The sequence below is a fragment of the Lepidochelys kempii genome, chromosome 11 (assembly GCF_965140265.1).
Source record: "Lepidochelys kempii isolate rLepKem1 chromosome 11, rLepKem1.hap2, whole genome shotgun sequence".
Classification (NCBI taxonomy): Eukaryota; Metazoa; Chordata; order Testudines; family Cheloniidae; genus Lepidochelys; species Lepidochelys kempii.
The window spans coordinates 38,951,039-38,967,024 of record NC_133266.1 but is presented as its reverse complement, the minus strand read 5'-3'; the positions used below and the strand labels follow the sequence as shown (position 1 = coordinate 38,967,024).

The 15,986-nt window shown below is 39.4% G+C and overlaps 1 protein-coding gene across 6 annotated transcripts in view; it reads right to left on the bottom strand.

The window, feature by feature from the left end:
* UBR3 (ubiquitin protein ligase E3 component n-recognin 3) overlaps window positions 1-15,986 on the bottom strand; it is a 207,487-nt gene that overhangs the window by 162,860 nt on the left and 28,641 nt on the right. For all 6 annotated transcript variants that reach the window (XM_073305786.1, XM_073305780.1, XM_073305781.1 and 3 more), the window contains exons 3-7: window positions 13,099-13,257; window positions 10,999-11,142; window positions 10,303-10,352; window positions 5,096-5,162; window positions 1,353-1,483 (exon numbers count right to left, since the gene is read on the bottom strand). In XM_073305786.1, the coding sequence (XP_073161887.1) occupies window positions 1,353-1,483; window positions 5,096-5,162; window positions 10,303-10,352; window positions 10,999-11,142; window positions 13,099-13,257 (551 nt within the window). The remainder of the gene's footprint in view (window positions 1-1,352; window positions 1,484-5,095; window positions 5,163-10,302; window positions 10,353-10,998; window positions 11,143-13,098; window positions 13,258-15,986) is intronic.

Sequence of the window (15,986 nt, the reverse complement as noted above, 5' to 3'; positions counted from 1 at the left end):
CTTTCTCCAATAGCTTGTAAGGTCTTTAGGCAGGACTGTCTCTTTCTACATTCATTTAACATTTTAAAAAAGGAAAAACTGGTACAATTCAATGACTGAACTGAACTAATATGTAGAATACAACTTCACAGAATAACTTTGCAATCTTCACCATTCCTTTCCCTTCACTTGTGTCTCTTGTTACATCATATCTAGTAGGACTTCTAAGCTCCCTGGGACACGGTCTGTATATTACTTGTTTTGTAAAGCACTAGAACTGGTTGTAAAATGGTGGTTTCCTCCCTTGAGATGATTTCCTATTTTTGTCCAAAAAAAAAAAAATCTGAACAAACTTGGTTGTCTGATTTACTAAAATTTGAGGAAAATAGACATTTTCTGCAAAAATATAATTAAGTCAAAAACCCAATTTTCTGCCAAAAATAAATTCGATTAAAAAGTAATTTGACCAGTCCTACCTGACACACTTCAGGAGCTGTAGAGGTAATAAGGCATAATGTTCTGCTTCCAAAAGTCATCAGTTAACACACATTAAAATTAGCAGGTCTCAACAACAGCAGATATTCTTTCACAATAAAGATGTGAACCAAGTCATTTCTTATAACCAGATGAGATATGAGTTATTATTTATTCCTCAGTTTATTATAGGTGGCATAGGTAAAAATGTCTATAGTTAAGCCTGACACTTTCCAAGAGATTTTAAATTAGCACCAGGGGATTGAGGAAACCCAATTAAAAACTACATAAAGCAGTCAAGCTAATTTTTATCATAGAAAAAATATTGTATTAACACATCCTCCTGCCACAAGAATTACATGCACTGGATCTTTAACTAACTAGTTCTAAAGAGTATATTAACAGTAACAAAATATCTCAGGAGCAGATGTCTCTTCCCCATCCTAAATGTCTGATGTCTAAGGAAACTTGAGGGGGGTGGGGAGGGGGAAAGAATGGGTGTAGAGAAACAGCTTGTTGATATTGCACTTGCTCCAAGTCTGGAAACTAAAACTGTGAAGGCTTGTATGTATCTGCCCTTCAGAGAGTTAGATCTTATAAAGTCTAACAAAGCTTATGAGCTAAAATGGGAATAGCCAAAACAACAAAACAAACAATACTCTGGCTCCTGAAGGAATTTTCAGAACGGAATTATTCAGCCAACCTGTTTTGTCCACATCTCCTTCCATGTATTGTGCGGCTCTGGACATACCAACAAACCCTCAAATAATAAAAGAACACAGGGTTTGTTATATTAATTATTTATATCAACCATATATGTACTCATGCAAGATGCAATACAAGCTGAAAGTGAGTGAGTAAAGGAAATTGTTTTGGGGGGAAGGAGGGCATGTAAATACCTTATAATCTTGATCTGGTAGCATGTTGAGTAAGAAAGTTACCATCTTTTGTGGAAATTCATATTTTATTGTCCAAAATAATAATTCTTCTAGAAAACATTTATGCTTTAAAACATCCATGATGGACTGATCTGCATAAACAGTAGGAGAACAGAGGGGAGTAAAAGACTTCAGAATGACTTTACATATCACAAAGGACATCCCAACATTAGTTTATTAATATTCTATTTAACTTCCTAGATCAGGGGTGGCCAACCGGTGGCTCAGGAGCCACATGCGGCTCTTCAGAAGTTAACATGAGGCTCCTTGTATAGGCACCCACTCCGGGGCTGGAGCTACAGGCACCAACTTTCCAATGTGCCAGCGGGTGCTCACTGCTCAACCCCTGGCTCTGCCACAGGCCCTGCCCCCGTTCCACCCCTTCCCACCTCCTCCCCTGAGCCTGCCCTGGCCCTAGCTCCTCTTCCTCTCCCCCCTCATCCTCCCAAACCTCCTGCATGCCACGAAACAGCTGATCGGGGGGTATGGGGAGAGATGGGGAGGCACTGATCAGCGGGGCTGCTGGCGGGTGGGAGGCACTGGGAGCATGAAGGGGGAGCTGATGGGGGGCTGCTGACGTATTACTGTGGCTCTTTGGCAATGTACATTGGTAAATTCTGGCTCCTTCTCAGGCTCAGGTTGGCCACCCCTGTACTAGATGCAAATATCTAAGAATCAGGAACATCTTAATGCTACTATCCTGCTAATGTTGATTAAAGGGTTTTCTAATACTTGAGGAAAAAAGTTAGCTATCACCAATACTGTATCAAGTATATGCTTGTAATGATTTCATTCCTGCAGTCATCAGTGGAAGTCCTCAGTACAAATCAGCTGCAGAATCAAGCCCTTATACAGAACCCAATCTATCAACCTTACACTGGGTAGTGACTTACTCTGCAAATAGACACACTGGGTCAGACCTTCAGCTGATGGAAATTGTCATAGTTCCACTGACTTCAATTGAGCTACAACAATTTATACAAATTGAAGATTTAGTCATTGATTTCAGTAGAATTACTGATGGAGTACAGTACTATTCAACAGGAGCAAGTGTGGCAGAATCTGACCCACACTAATTGAATGTTAAAACTGTGATATAAATTAGGTTTAATTCCTAAAAACATATATGATCTTTTTGAAAACTTTTAAAACCTTTAAATAAAATGTAACACTTACATAACATTTTGCCTCTTCCAATCAATTTACATACAAATAATAAATTCTCAAAACAATCTGGTGAAGTAGGCAAGTATTATCCCAAATCTATACAATGAAAAAACTGATAAATAAAGCAGCTTTTCCAAAAATTATAAACCAAGTTAGTAGTAGAACAGGGATCAAAACCCAGTTTATCTCAACTCCCACACTCATTATGAGTCTACTAAATCACACAGTATCTCCACTGTCCTTCAAAGCTCTAATACTTACTATTCCACAGATAACATAACATGTCCACTCCTACAGTATGGAGAGATTTATGCAAATATGACCCTCCTGTACCTACTGGAGCCAACCGGGCTCAGGGAAAGGGAATCTTTCCCCAGAGGAGGGCAAGCAGCAGTAATGCCACCTCTCCCCCAAAGAAGGCAGAGATAAATTCCAACCAGGATTTTATAAAGGCTCCACCAAATCAGGGCAGGCAGTGCAAGAAATGCTGAATCAGTGCATCTCCTGGCCTGGCACTGTTCCCCACCCCTCCAGGCCAGACCCAATTATTTGTGGGATGTATTGGATGGCTTTAGGCCCAACAGTGAAGGGGGAATTGCTAGCATTTTGTGCCACTTTGCCCACTCCAGGTGAGCTTACCACCTGCATAGCCAACGTTCCATAGTCACATGCCAGTGGTGGACTCTGTCCTCTATGTTGGAATTTTCAGAAATTGTTAAAATATCACAAGAAATATGAACAATTTAAACTTGAGAGGCATTTTCATGAGGAGTCTCTTTTTCCAATCCAAACAAAGAAGAAAATCTATCTATGTTCTGGAAACGTGATATCAGAGAATTCATTTTTACCTCTCTTAATCCTGAATATTCCATCAAAAATCACCAGTCGCTTACTACAGCAAGCATGCTACAATAATTTAGGGTCTAATCTTCCTCCCTTTTAAAAAGAAGTGTGTATGAATTTACTACTGATTAAAGATGCCGGCTTGACGGCCATGCAGATTGAAATCATCCATCTGCAGAACAGACAAAATGATTACAAGAAGTAATGCTTCCGCTCTACTCTGGGCTGATTAGGCTTCAAATGGAGTATTGTGTCCAGTTCTGGGCACCACATTTCAGGAAAGATGTGGACAAAAGGGGGAAATCCAGAGAAGAGCAATGAAAATGATTAAAGGTCTAGAAAATGTGACCTACGAAGGAAGATTGAAAAAACTGGGTTTGTTTAGTCTGGAAAAGAGAAGACAGAAGGGACATAATAACTATTTTCAAGTGCATGAAAGATTGTTACAAGGAAGAGGGAGAAAATTGTTGTTCTTAACCACTGAGGATAGGACAAGAAGCAATGGGCTTAAATTGCAGCAAGGGAGGTTTAGGTTGGACATTAGGAAAAGCTTTCTAACTGTCAGGGTGGTTAAGCACTGGAATAAATTTCCTAGGGAGGTTGTGGAATCTCCATCATTTGGAGATTTTTAAGAGCAGATTAGACAAACACCTTTCAGGGACGGTCTAGATAATACTGAGTCCAGCCATGAGTGCAGGGGACTGGACTAGATGACCTCTTGAAGTCCCTTCCAGGCCTATGACTCTAGGTACATTTCAAATTCAAACACCACATCCTCACTTTCAAGTCTTTCCAAAGCTTTGTTCATGCCTTCGTTACTGTTTTCCCTATAGAAATTCCCTTCTCATGCCTTGTGGCTACCCAGTGCTATCTTCCTGTCTTATCATACCCACAAATAATGGTATAATGTAATTTTAAAGAAAGGGAGGCATTTGTCTCTTGAAAATATCAGTATGGAAGGCATTAACAATTGCCATTAGCACCTTTTCAGAACAATAAACCTATCAACAAAAAGCTTAAAACATGGATATTCTCCCACCTCTAATCCCCAAAGGGCTAAATCCTCATGTACTTTGTCAGTCATTCTTCAGATAAAACTCTCATTGACCTCAGTGGGAATTTTGCTTAAATTGAACTAAAGATGGCAGGATGTGGCCCACAGAGAGGGATGATTTAAAGGCAAGTTATAAATGTGAGTAGTTTCAAAGGAGTCTCCATTTGAATATCTATTTCTAATGACATTTCTTTTCATATTAAAGTGTCATTACAGGATCAGTTTACTTTAAGACCAAAAAGGATCAGAAGGAAAGTGTTCTTGTCTGGCCCAAATTACAATTATATTGCTCACCAAAATACAGACAGACATTGTCAGGAACAAATTAAGCCTTCCACTAGGTTTTTTAAATTTATTAGCATTTGAAAAACCTTCCACCTAAATACTGACAACACAATGTGTTTTTAGAAGTTCCCTTGCAAAACAAAGGCGACGAATGATCAGCTGATACCAAATACTGAATGGTAGTACTAGCTTCCTCATGAGATGAGAGCTGCAGATTAAAAATACTCACTGACAAGTTAAATGCCTGTGTCACATGCAGTTTCCCAGTGCTTAAAAACAGACTGAGCGTTTTTAGATACAATAAGATAAGACACAAAGAAAGCATAATAAATGGAGATCATTACTTCATAAATACCTTTGGTACTGGTGCTTAGTTTCACCCTCTTGCGCTTGCCCACACCTTGGCTTCCATCCTGGTCCTCCTGGAGTAGGGGAAGAGATTACAAAACTCAATAGCTGTACAGAGTTTACTACAGAGAGTAAATACTCTGTAATTCACTTCTGGATTAAACACACAGCTAAAAAACAACAGGAGACCCTGTGCATACTTGCTAATGGGACAATGTTTTATCTGCTAAGGGAACCACAGACTCAATAAAATGCATTAGAAAAATACATTTTAAAAAATGGTTTCCCCAAGGACAACATTATTATGTGCAAGATCAGACATTTTAACTTATTTGATTCATTTTGCTGGCTACTTTACTTTCTTTCTGAAACTAATTGCTCAAAAACGTTTACATAGGTAAAACATCTAGATACGGTACATGTAACTATGAAGTTTAATTTTTATCCCTTTATAGGTGGTTTTTTGGTTTGGGGTTTGTTGTTTTTTGCACGGATAGCCTCTTCTGGCTTTTCCAGCCAAATAACGTCTATGAATCTGAGATGGCAACACAAATAATTGAGTAGACATTTTCTAATCAATTTAAATGTTTCTATCCCACATTGAAATAATTTAATTTGTTGGCAGCCAGTTACAATTAGAAGAGCCCTAGCAAATAAAGTAATATTTCAGATATATAAAAGGCACTTGTCATCTAAAGTGCACAGAACGCTTTATAAACAAGCAAGCCAGCCTTACAGAAACCAATTTAGATTAAAAACATGATCATCACCACTTAAATGGGAAAGATGGGGCATAAAAAGAGAAAGTGACATGCAGACAGATATATGAGTTGAGGTTAGGATGCTGGATCCTGGCCTCCAAGTCTACTGTTCTAACAAGCAGATGACACTACGCCCACTATAATATTAGCGAAGCAAGTTAAATATATTTGTCTTCATTACAGTTTCTGAAATGTGTGATTTCATCCATTTAAGAGGATGAAAGCTATGATCAAATTTGGGGAATAAAGTATCATTTTCTTGAAGAATATTTTCTTCAACTGAAATGTGTGCTGATTATTTGGTCTCCCAAGTCTCAGTAGGGGAGGATTAAATCTTAATGGAAAGAGTTGAAGTTTAACAGCAATGCATCCTGAACACTAATCTTTTTAGATTCATCTTAAATACAAAAGGGAAAGTACCTTGCTGAATGTCATCTCTCTCCAATTACTCTCCCATGAACTAAAATACACTTAGAATTCTAAAGGACAGAATAATTCACCACTACTACTTATTCAGGAAAAAAAAAGTCCTACATGAGGAGAAAGCACAATCTTTTCTAACGAACTTATTTTCAATTTTGCTTGAAGGCAGTTTTGCGTTAGTGTTCTTGATGCAGAGAGTTATTGAACAGTAAGTAATATTTCCCTTGCAGTAATTTGCGCTGGAGAAACTGAACAAGGTTAAAAGCTTGTTTATTAAAGTATCTTAGAGTAAATTAACTGGATTTATATTTATAAATGTGTATTTCAGGTCCCACATTTATAAAAGGCTCTTCAGTCTCTTTTTGAGTTGCTAAAAAAACTGAGGGAATCTGGAAGTTATTTTTACCCTCACCCCACATCATATTTACTTGTAATCTCCGATTTGTCTGAAAATATGTCAGACAAATTAAGAAAAAAATGTACTCATAAATTAAAATTGGTTGTGTTTGTTTATTGTTAATCCTTCTTGCTATAGATGTCTCTAAATAAAAGTCCTGGTTGAGATCAAGTGTGAAAATGCTCACTCATGCTCTTTAAGATTACATTTCAATAGGAAAAAAGAAAAGGAGTACTTGTGGCACCTTAGAGACTAACCAATTTATTTGAGCATAAGCCCATCCGATGAAGTGAGCTGTAGCTCATGAAAGCTTATGCTCAAATAAATTGGTTAGTCTCTAAGGTGCCACAAGTACTCCTTTCCTTTTTGTGAATACAGACTAACATGGCTGCTACTCTGAAACATTTCAATAGGGTAACTGAGAACTTGACTCAGATCCCAGATAGGACCAAATTTCTCAGTTTTAATAATAATAAATAATAAAAACAACTGCATTCTTAACATAGTTGCTAGTTTGATCTAACATATGGCAATTTGCAGCTTTATACTCGAGTCTGGAAAGAAAGAATGAATTAAGTGTCCACAAGGTGTAAAACGCTAACTGACAGGCATATTTCAATTGCTGCTATTCTTTCCCCACTAACCCAAGCAATTCCTTTCCCTTGGGCCATCCATTCTATTCCCCAACCTTCCTTTTAAACTGTTATACTTCACCCAGAGAAATAAATCCTTTTCCCTTTCCATAGTACCAATATACCTCCCTAGTCCCCATTCATACCCCACCATCCTTTCCAAAAGGAATGCCATATCTGATCCCTCCCCAAACTACCATAATAGCATCAGTTTCCTTCCCTCACAATAGAGCAATCACAAACAAGGAGTGAGCATCATTCTGAATCAAATTCAGAATATTAAGATGAACTTTCTTTTGTTTCATTTAATGTCTCATCAGTAGTATTTCTAGTTGTTATTTCATATTGTGGGGTTGTGTTCGAGTAAAGATATGGTTAAAGAATAGCAAGCAGTACTTTGAAAAATGTCAACTTATAAATAGCACTGCTGAGAGCATAACATGCAGGGAGCTGGTGACAACAGAGTCAAGCATCTGATGTAACTTATTGTAGGTATAAACAAACAATAGATTTTTCATTGCTACACCTGTTCAAATAGATTTTAGGATACACTAATGACTGCTGTCTATTCCTGTCAGCTGGGACTAAGCTATCATCTGGAAGACTGTTAAAAGTTTTGTAAAAAAAAAAAAAAAAAAATTAGGTCCATAAAAACAATATTTCAAGCAAGTTAAGAATACATTAATAAAGCAACTCTACAGTGATGTAACTAGTCCCCAACAATTCTCTTTGCCAATTCCAGCTAACCCACACATAGGTTTTTCTCCTTCTCCCCTACCAAACATGATTAGTAAATAAGGCCAGGTCTACACCAGGGAATTTATGTAAGAAAATATTCCCACTGTTGCTATCACCAGCTCAGCTGCAACAGTGTTAGCATCACTGGGATATCTAGTGCCTAACACTGCTCACACCCCTTTTAGCATTATCTGTATTAAACCTGCTTAGAACAAGTCTAATTGACATGATACTGAAAATGACTGCTGGAAAGAGAAAGCCACCTGTGCTAGATATAGCAATTTCCTGCCATACCCTTGGTTGAGCTATTTGAATTAAGTTTAAGTATCTTTGGGGCCCATGGTATTAAATTAATGGTTTATGTATTACTGTGGGCTAGAATTGTATGTAATTTCCTGGTGGGGCGGGGGGAGGCGAGGAGAGGGAAATGTAACAAATGACAGACCTTGGTGTTCAAAGGACTATACCGAACGAAGTGCCAAACAGGAATGGACTTTTGGAACAAAAAGTGTTAAGTGAACTTCCTGGGGAATATCTAGGGGGAGGTAAATATAAATACCTCACCTCCAATTATGCAAAAATCAAACCTTTTGAAACTATGCTCTGAACAAGCCATTGTCTGCTGATCGCCTGTTACCTGTGGCCAAGATCAAAGCCCAAGCCGTATAAAGGAAAAACTGAACTGTTCATGGTGGTTCTGGTTCTGAATACAAAAAAGTTATGAACTTATAACCCTGGGGGGAAACCCAGTTATGGACTTGAAGCTACCAGAGCACAAGAATGAAGTCAGGTGACCGCTGGTTAAGTTTTTTAGCACACATGTAGGTTCTTTTACTCTTTTTAATGTTTTTTTCTGTAATGCTTTCACTTTAAAAATAAATTTGCTTGCTTATGAAGTGCTGTGTGGTAACTTGTAACTGTGGGCAATTACACTATTCATAGCCATTAGAGAGAAAGTAAAGTGCAGATGCTGGCCTGTTTAGGCAGGCTGGCTTGCTGGGAACATCACAGTGTAGGCAGGGAAGTGCACAGCCTAGAAAAAGCCAAGTCAGGAGGGAGAGAGACATGGGTCACTAATAAGGCTGCGAGTTTGTCTTGGAGGTCACGGATTCCAAGACTTTCTGTGACCTCCGGGACTTCTGCAGCGACCGGTGTGCCTGGCTCAGGAAGCCCCTGCGCCAGTCACACCGGCCGCTGCTGGGGCAGTCTCGGGCCACCACGCTCCCCTCCAGCAGCAGCAGAGCTTAGGTGTGGGAAGGAGCAGGGGCACAGGACGGGACGGGATGAGGCGGGCTCTGGCCGGCGCTTACCTGGAAGTGGCAACATATTCCCCCTCGCTCAGCTGCTAGGCGGAGGCGTGGCCAGGCAGCTCTGCACTCCGCCTCCACCCAGAGCGCTGGCTTCACAGCTCCCGTTGACTGGAAACCGCGGCCAACGGGAGCTGCAGGGGCAGTGCCTGAAGATGGAGGCAGCATGCACACGCTGCAGAGCAGCCTGACCACACCTCCACCTAGCAGCTGAGTGAGGGGGCTGTCACCACTTCCAGGGAGCCCCCCAGGTAAGCACCGCCCAGAGCCCACCTCACCCCGTCCCGTTCCTCCTCCTAACCCCTTGCCCCGCCCACACCAAAACTCTGCTGCTGCTGGGGGGAGACACAGAGCCAGGTAGGGAGCCTGGCGGCCCCACCAACACCCCCACCCGGCTCAACACCAGCAGTGGTCCCTGGCCATGCTCTGCTGCCCACCCCCCTGCAAGCACCTGGGCTGCCCTCCCCCACCCTGAGTTTTAGTCAGGGGTATATAGTAAAAGTCATGGACAGGTCACGAGCCGTGAATTTTTGTTTACTGCCCGTGACCTGTCCATGACTTTTACTAAAAATACCTGTGACTAAAACATAGCCTTAGTCACTAACCATTACGGCTGAAGACCTAGAAGCCTAGAGTGGGTTCCCTTGTTGGGCCACGAGGGGAGAATACGGGTGGCAGTTACCCTGAACTGTGACACCACATATCTGTGTTGCTTACACCAGTTCAGCTGAAGCAGTATTAGCAACAATGGAAATTTTTATTTTTTTTTAAAGTTATTTAGTGGAGCAAGGGCATAAGGATCTGGTCCTGTAGATCCCTACTAACAGCTTTTCTCTCCACTGAACTAGACAGACATACACCAAGTAGTAAAGATTTGCAGGATTTGGACTAAGGTATTCTCTCTGTTTATATATTGTTACATTTCTATTTAATTTCTTTTTAAAAAAAAATCTCACCTCATCTGAAGTCTCTCCTTGTCCTGATGTTGCTGTAGCACCTGCTAAACCTTTTGAAATAAAAATAAAATAAAATAAAGATTTCCTTCACAATTCTTTTACTGACGAGAGACACGTTTTATAAGATTTAATGATCCATAAAGAAACACAAAACATAACCTTAACTGTAGCCACACTGCCTCATACTGATCTCATTAGCTCTCACGAGATAAGCAGTACTGGGCTTGGCAGTACTTGGAGGGGAGATCTCCAAGGGATATTCAGGGTACTTGAAGAAGTGATGCTTGTGATTCAGAAGTATATCCCACCATAGTGCTTCAGTGCACTATGTTGGTGGAAAAACATTCTTTCAGAAGGGACAAACTGAAGTCCTGATCACTTCTGGCCATCAAAAATCCAGGGCACTATTGCAATAATAAGGACTTAACCCAGTTACAGTCCCTAAATTCCAATATGAGTAATTACATCTTGCCTACTCGAATTCCACGAATTCTCTGATTGGATAAGGATTATTATTCACATCCTATCCCTGAAGTACTATGTTTAGTTTTTTTGATGCATTTTGGCAGTATGTGAAGTGATCCCTACGAATAGTTTAATTCCATGAAGCACTTCAAATACTGTTTAGGACACAAGAAAGAGAAGGTTTTTTTTAAAAGCAAGATTTTTTTCGCCAAGATGTTTTTCTACACAAACCTTGAATTGCTAAAGTGCTAGTCCCAGATGCTTGCTCCTGCATACCACATGCAAGTTTATCCTCAGGAAATGCCAGTCCAGAGCCTTTCAAAGCTATGAGGTACTTTTCATGACTTTTCTTTGCACATGCATTTTCTCCAACACCTTGAATATATATTTAAGACAACATTAAAGCAAAGACAAACAAGTATTCAGTTCATGTACTAACACAAAAGGCCTCACTTAATGAGATTCGTGCCAAACGCATTTATTTTACAAGACTAAAAAATTTTAAAAGTGATCCACAATATTTGAAAAAAAAAAAAAAAACTTGAACAAGAATTAGAGATGCAAGTCTACAACTTGACCCTAAACACACACAAAAGTCAGTTTGCCAGCAGATGAATTTAAATTCAAAATACAAAAGACTTTTCTGATTCTTTACTTTTTCCAAATCAAGAAACATTTTTCTTCTAATCAAGGCACCCAACATCTCTGTTTAAGCAAGATTGCTACCTTCTATAATAATTCAACCATCTTCAGCTCAACAGAAAAGCTTGTTTTGCAATACAAATGGGAAAAAAAAAAAGAGAGACAGAAACTCCAAGTTGGTGGAAATAAAAGGATATTGAAGTGAATTAGGCCTAATATATAAAACTCATTTTAAATTGTCTACATTTTGGCAGAGAATGTTCTTAGAGCATCAAACAGGAAAAAACATTGTCACTTTAGTTTTGGATCTCAAAATATAAAAAAAAGTTGAGTTGAGACCACTGTAGCAGCAGTTAACCAAGATTATTCCCAGAGCTATAGACACTTCCACTCACATCCAAGTTGCTGGTTCACAAAGAAGTAAATAAATTGCACACATTGGATTAAAATCTTCAAAAACAAATGGCTAGGAAAAAAATCAATATTTCTCTAGCGAAAAAAAAAGTATGGGGAAATAATTTTGTTTTCAGGTTTTTAAGCAAGCTATTAAACAATGGAAAGGCAAATGCCACAGAGATGACAACATCCTTTTTAGCTGCCCACCTGCTAGTGGGCCACAAAAACGCCTCAGGCTGTGCTGTGTTCTGCCTCCATGGAGGCTAGGTTTCCACTCATAGAGGTACGTTCCCTATTCCTGCAGGCATATTTCCTTATTCCACACAATTCTCCCCCCCGTTGTCCCCTCCGAAAAAAACCCAAAAAACTGGCTCTTTCACCTAAGCACAAAATGCATAGGAAGTCTGCTACTCTGTGATGCAGGGTGAGCTTTTCCCCTGCAAAGTAAAAATTATTAAACTTCTTTCATTCAAAAGAGATCGTACTTGGCTCCCAAAAGACTTTTCCCTTAAAGCATGAAAAAGTCAATTTGGGAGAGAGGAGAGGGCAAAGTACTTTTCAGCAGTATTCCTAAGTACTTCTCTTTCAGACAGAAGACTGCTGTCTAAGAGTTTTGCCCTCCTTTAACCCACAGCTGCTCAAGATAATTACACTAACTTAAAGCCAGAGTAACTCCTATCTGCTTTGTAGTCATATAGAAGTAGGTTAGAGAGACTCAAAAATGAAAGCAGCAAGCCACAGAAAGCAGGGAGTTATTTGCATCAGGTCTCCCTAACCAGTGACTGTGTAACATTTTGGGCTGAGTGGGAGGGGGAGCATCAGAGGAAGAAAATAGGTGGCTTATGTATCAGGCTATTTTTACTGTGAACAGAATACCCCACAGTCTCAGGCAGCAACAGGTATTCTTTATGAGAGCAGGTCCTAAAATAAAATATGAGGCATTTATGATCATATGTTTTTATGGTAATTAAATGTTAGTTAAGTCAGCTCTGTTCTTGATCTTAGACCAATTATAAAAATCTTTATTGAAATGATATGTCCTTATAAAAATACTTGTGCCACAAAAGACCCTACTCCACAGTTCTTACATCAGCAAAATTCCCATCGGCTTCTCAAGCCCTAAAAATAGCAATCAACTCAGATGACCATTATGCTTATAATTATTTTTCTGATCTTTTTGGTGACATCAGAACAAAAGAATACAGTACACTGGCCTGATAACGAACAAAAATGGCTTCAATTTAAATTCCTAATAACTTCAACATTCATTAACAGGAATATGCATGAACTCACCAGAGCTCAGATCTTTGTAGAACTGTTGGTTTGTCAAAACCTGGGTAAGGACTGATCGCATTGCTCCTCCCATTTTGGTCAAGTCTTCTAGAAAGGAAACATGAGGCTCCAACATCTGAAGGATTCTGTGAAGGTCTTTTTCTGATGGCAGATCAGGAGCTGGAAACCCAATAAAAAGAAGTTTAAGGAAGAGAAAGACAATTGTTTCATTTTATTTTTATTGTTTCAATAAAGCATTATACTGAACATTTCAGAAGATTAAAACACTAGTTAGGTCACCAGTAAAATGTGTTTATAGACAGTCTGGTCTCACTTAAGAATTATCCCCACTTGACAAACATACAACATTAGATAATTGGATTTATGATCAAGAGAGATCCACGACTGAAACAACAGGGACACTACAAGTTAGTACTATGATGCAAAGGCAATAATACAAATACATAGTGAGCTTACAGAGCAAAATGAACGGCCATAGCCAGTGCTGTCAGTACAGTACAGACCTGTTTACGCGTGAATCCACTTAACTAGCGGTAGCTAGTTTGGACATGTGGCCAGAAATCATTACCGAGTGAAGATTGCCTGACTTCAGAATTTCTGTCCAAGGAAGAAATATTAACGGGCTGCGAGGCTACGTTGGGCCACGAAAGTGATGGCGAGGATGTTATTGAAAAGGTCAAAATTTTGCCCACAGAAGCCCTTAGTGCTGTAGAAACTGTTGTAAGATTTATGGAGGAGCAAAATGCGGAAAATATCTAAATCATTCATCTGCAGACTTCATAAGAAAGAAAAAAAATGCAAGCCAGAAAGAGCAGAAAATAACGGCGTTTTTTTCCTAAGTGAATCATAGACACTTTTTTCAGCATGGCCCTCTTAACCCCGGTCCGTTAACAAGCGGTCGTGACGGCTTGACTCCCGACATCCGTGCGTAAACGGGTCTGTACGTATATTACTTTCAAAGAAATAAGATCTCTATACAATAGAAAATCATGTTTGTCTGAACTATAACTGCATGAATCATGTGTATGTCAATATCTCTCCACAAGATGAAATTTCTGTTTTACAATTTACTTTTTTAAAAAAAAACATAAGAAACTACATACAAAAAGCTATGTTAAAAGAATATTACGATTGTTTGTGAAACCTTAATTTTGTCCCCTTGTGCGTAAGCATTACAAGAGACCTTAATTACACTTTTAAAAAAATTAGTGTTATGGAGAATGGTTAAGACTGATCAGAGCTTTCTGTTAAAGAGAGCATTTTTCAAAATGCTTTAAAATCCACGTCATAGTTCAGGGCAACTGCACCTGTATTCCCCCTCCAGAGTCCAAGGGCACCCACTTTAGGCTCCTAGCTAATCAGGAATCACCGCTTGTGGGAAGTGACCCGCATCTTTCTCTCTCTCTCTCTCTCCTGACTGGGAGTTTTCCAGGCTGCATACTTCCCTGCCTAAACTGTGATATCCTCAGCAAGCCAGACTGCTTAAACAGGCCTGCATCTGTACTTTGCTTTCTCTCCAAAGACTATGAATAACTAATTGCAAGCACTCAAAAAACACACAGATCTTTATAAGCAAGCTAATTTAAAATGAAAGCATTACAGAATTTTTTTTAAAAAATAATAAAATAACCTGCATGCCAGTAAGTTTACCAGAGATTACCCCCTCCCCCATGTTTTAACAAGATCTTTGGTAGGAGTTAGTCCTTCAAACCCTAAAAAAGGGTTTTTCTGTGGTTACAAGTTCATAACAGCCTTAACTCAGAACAAGAAACACCAAAAATAGTTCAGTCTTTCCTTTATACAGCTTGGGCCTTTGATTTCAGATTCCAGGAACAGGTAATTGTAGGCCTGGCTTGACATGAGTAATTGGACATGGGTGAGGTTTCATGTCTTGAGAGAGAAAACTAGGGAGGTAAATGGATCAGCAGGTTGGAATCAGAATGTCTGTACTAGCTAAGACAAGGGAGATGTCCATTGTAAATGGTTTCCTGGGTCAGAGAAGTAGGGAACATAAAGATGAGGTAAAGAGAAAGTAATACATGGATGGTGCATGGACAGAGGATGCTGCACAGGGATTGGTTCCTACAAAGTAACTAAGCCAATCCCAAAATATGTAATGCAATGTATCGTAAATGCAGTGCAATGTGTAAATGTATATAAAGGAAGAGGACTGCTGTACAACTGTGTATATGTGGTATGCCCTGTACCCACCCCTATGCTTGAAACTGATCAACTCAAGTGTAGTTTGATTGTATGCCAATAAAGAAATGAGTGATGAGTTCGGAGTCTAGCTGAATTCTTGGAGAACTAAGTAAAGAGGTCTTGGTGAAACCCCAACAGTAATCAGCAGACAGTGGCCCTCTCTTTGGGGTGTAACTTCAAAACGTTTGATTTTTGCACAGAGTGGGATATTTGCATTCACTTTCCCCTAGAGATTCCAAAGAAAACTGCACGACACTGTCCCAAAAGTCCATTCTTATCTGGCCCATTCAATTATAATGTTCAATTACAGTCCTTTGAAGCTCACAACACTTCCCCAGGCTCATACATCCCATCTCCTCCCTCTTCCCGGCCCCAAAAAGAGGTTACATACAATTCTTCCCACAATAATACATAAACTCTGCATTTAATACAATGGACTCCAAACACACAAACTTAATTCAATAAGATTCTTCAAGGATATTGCAGGAAATTGCCATATCTCTCTCACCATGAACACAGGGAGCCTGTTATGAAATCTGATATGCCACAAGAAGGATCAGCATAGACTTTATAGTGCAAGTTTAGCATAATTCTGTCAAAAGATTAAGGAGATACAGCCTACCCAAAAGTGAGCTGCTTTCAATTGTTAAAGTGCTCTGAAATACACAATACCCTCTGTTTACAGG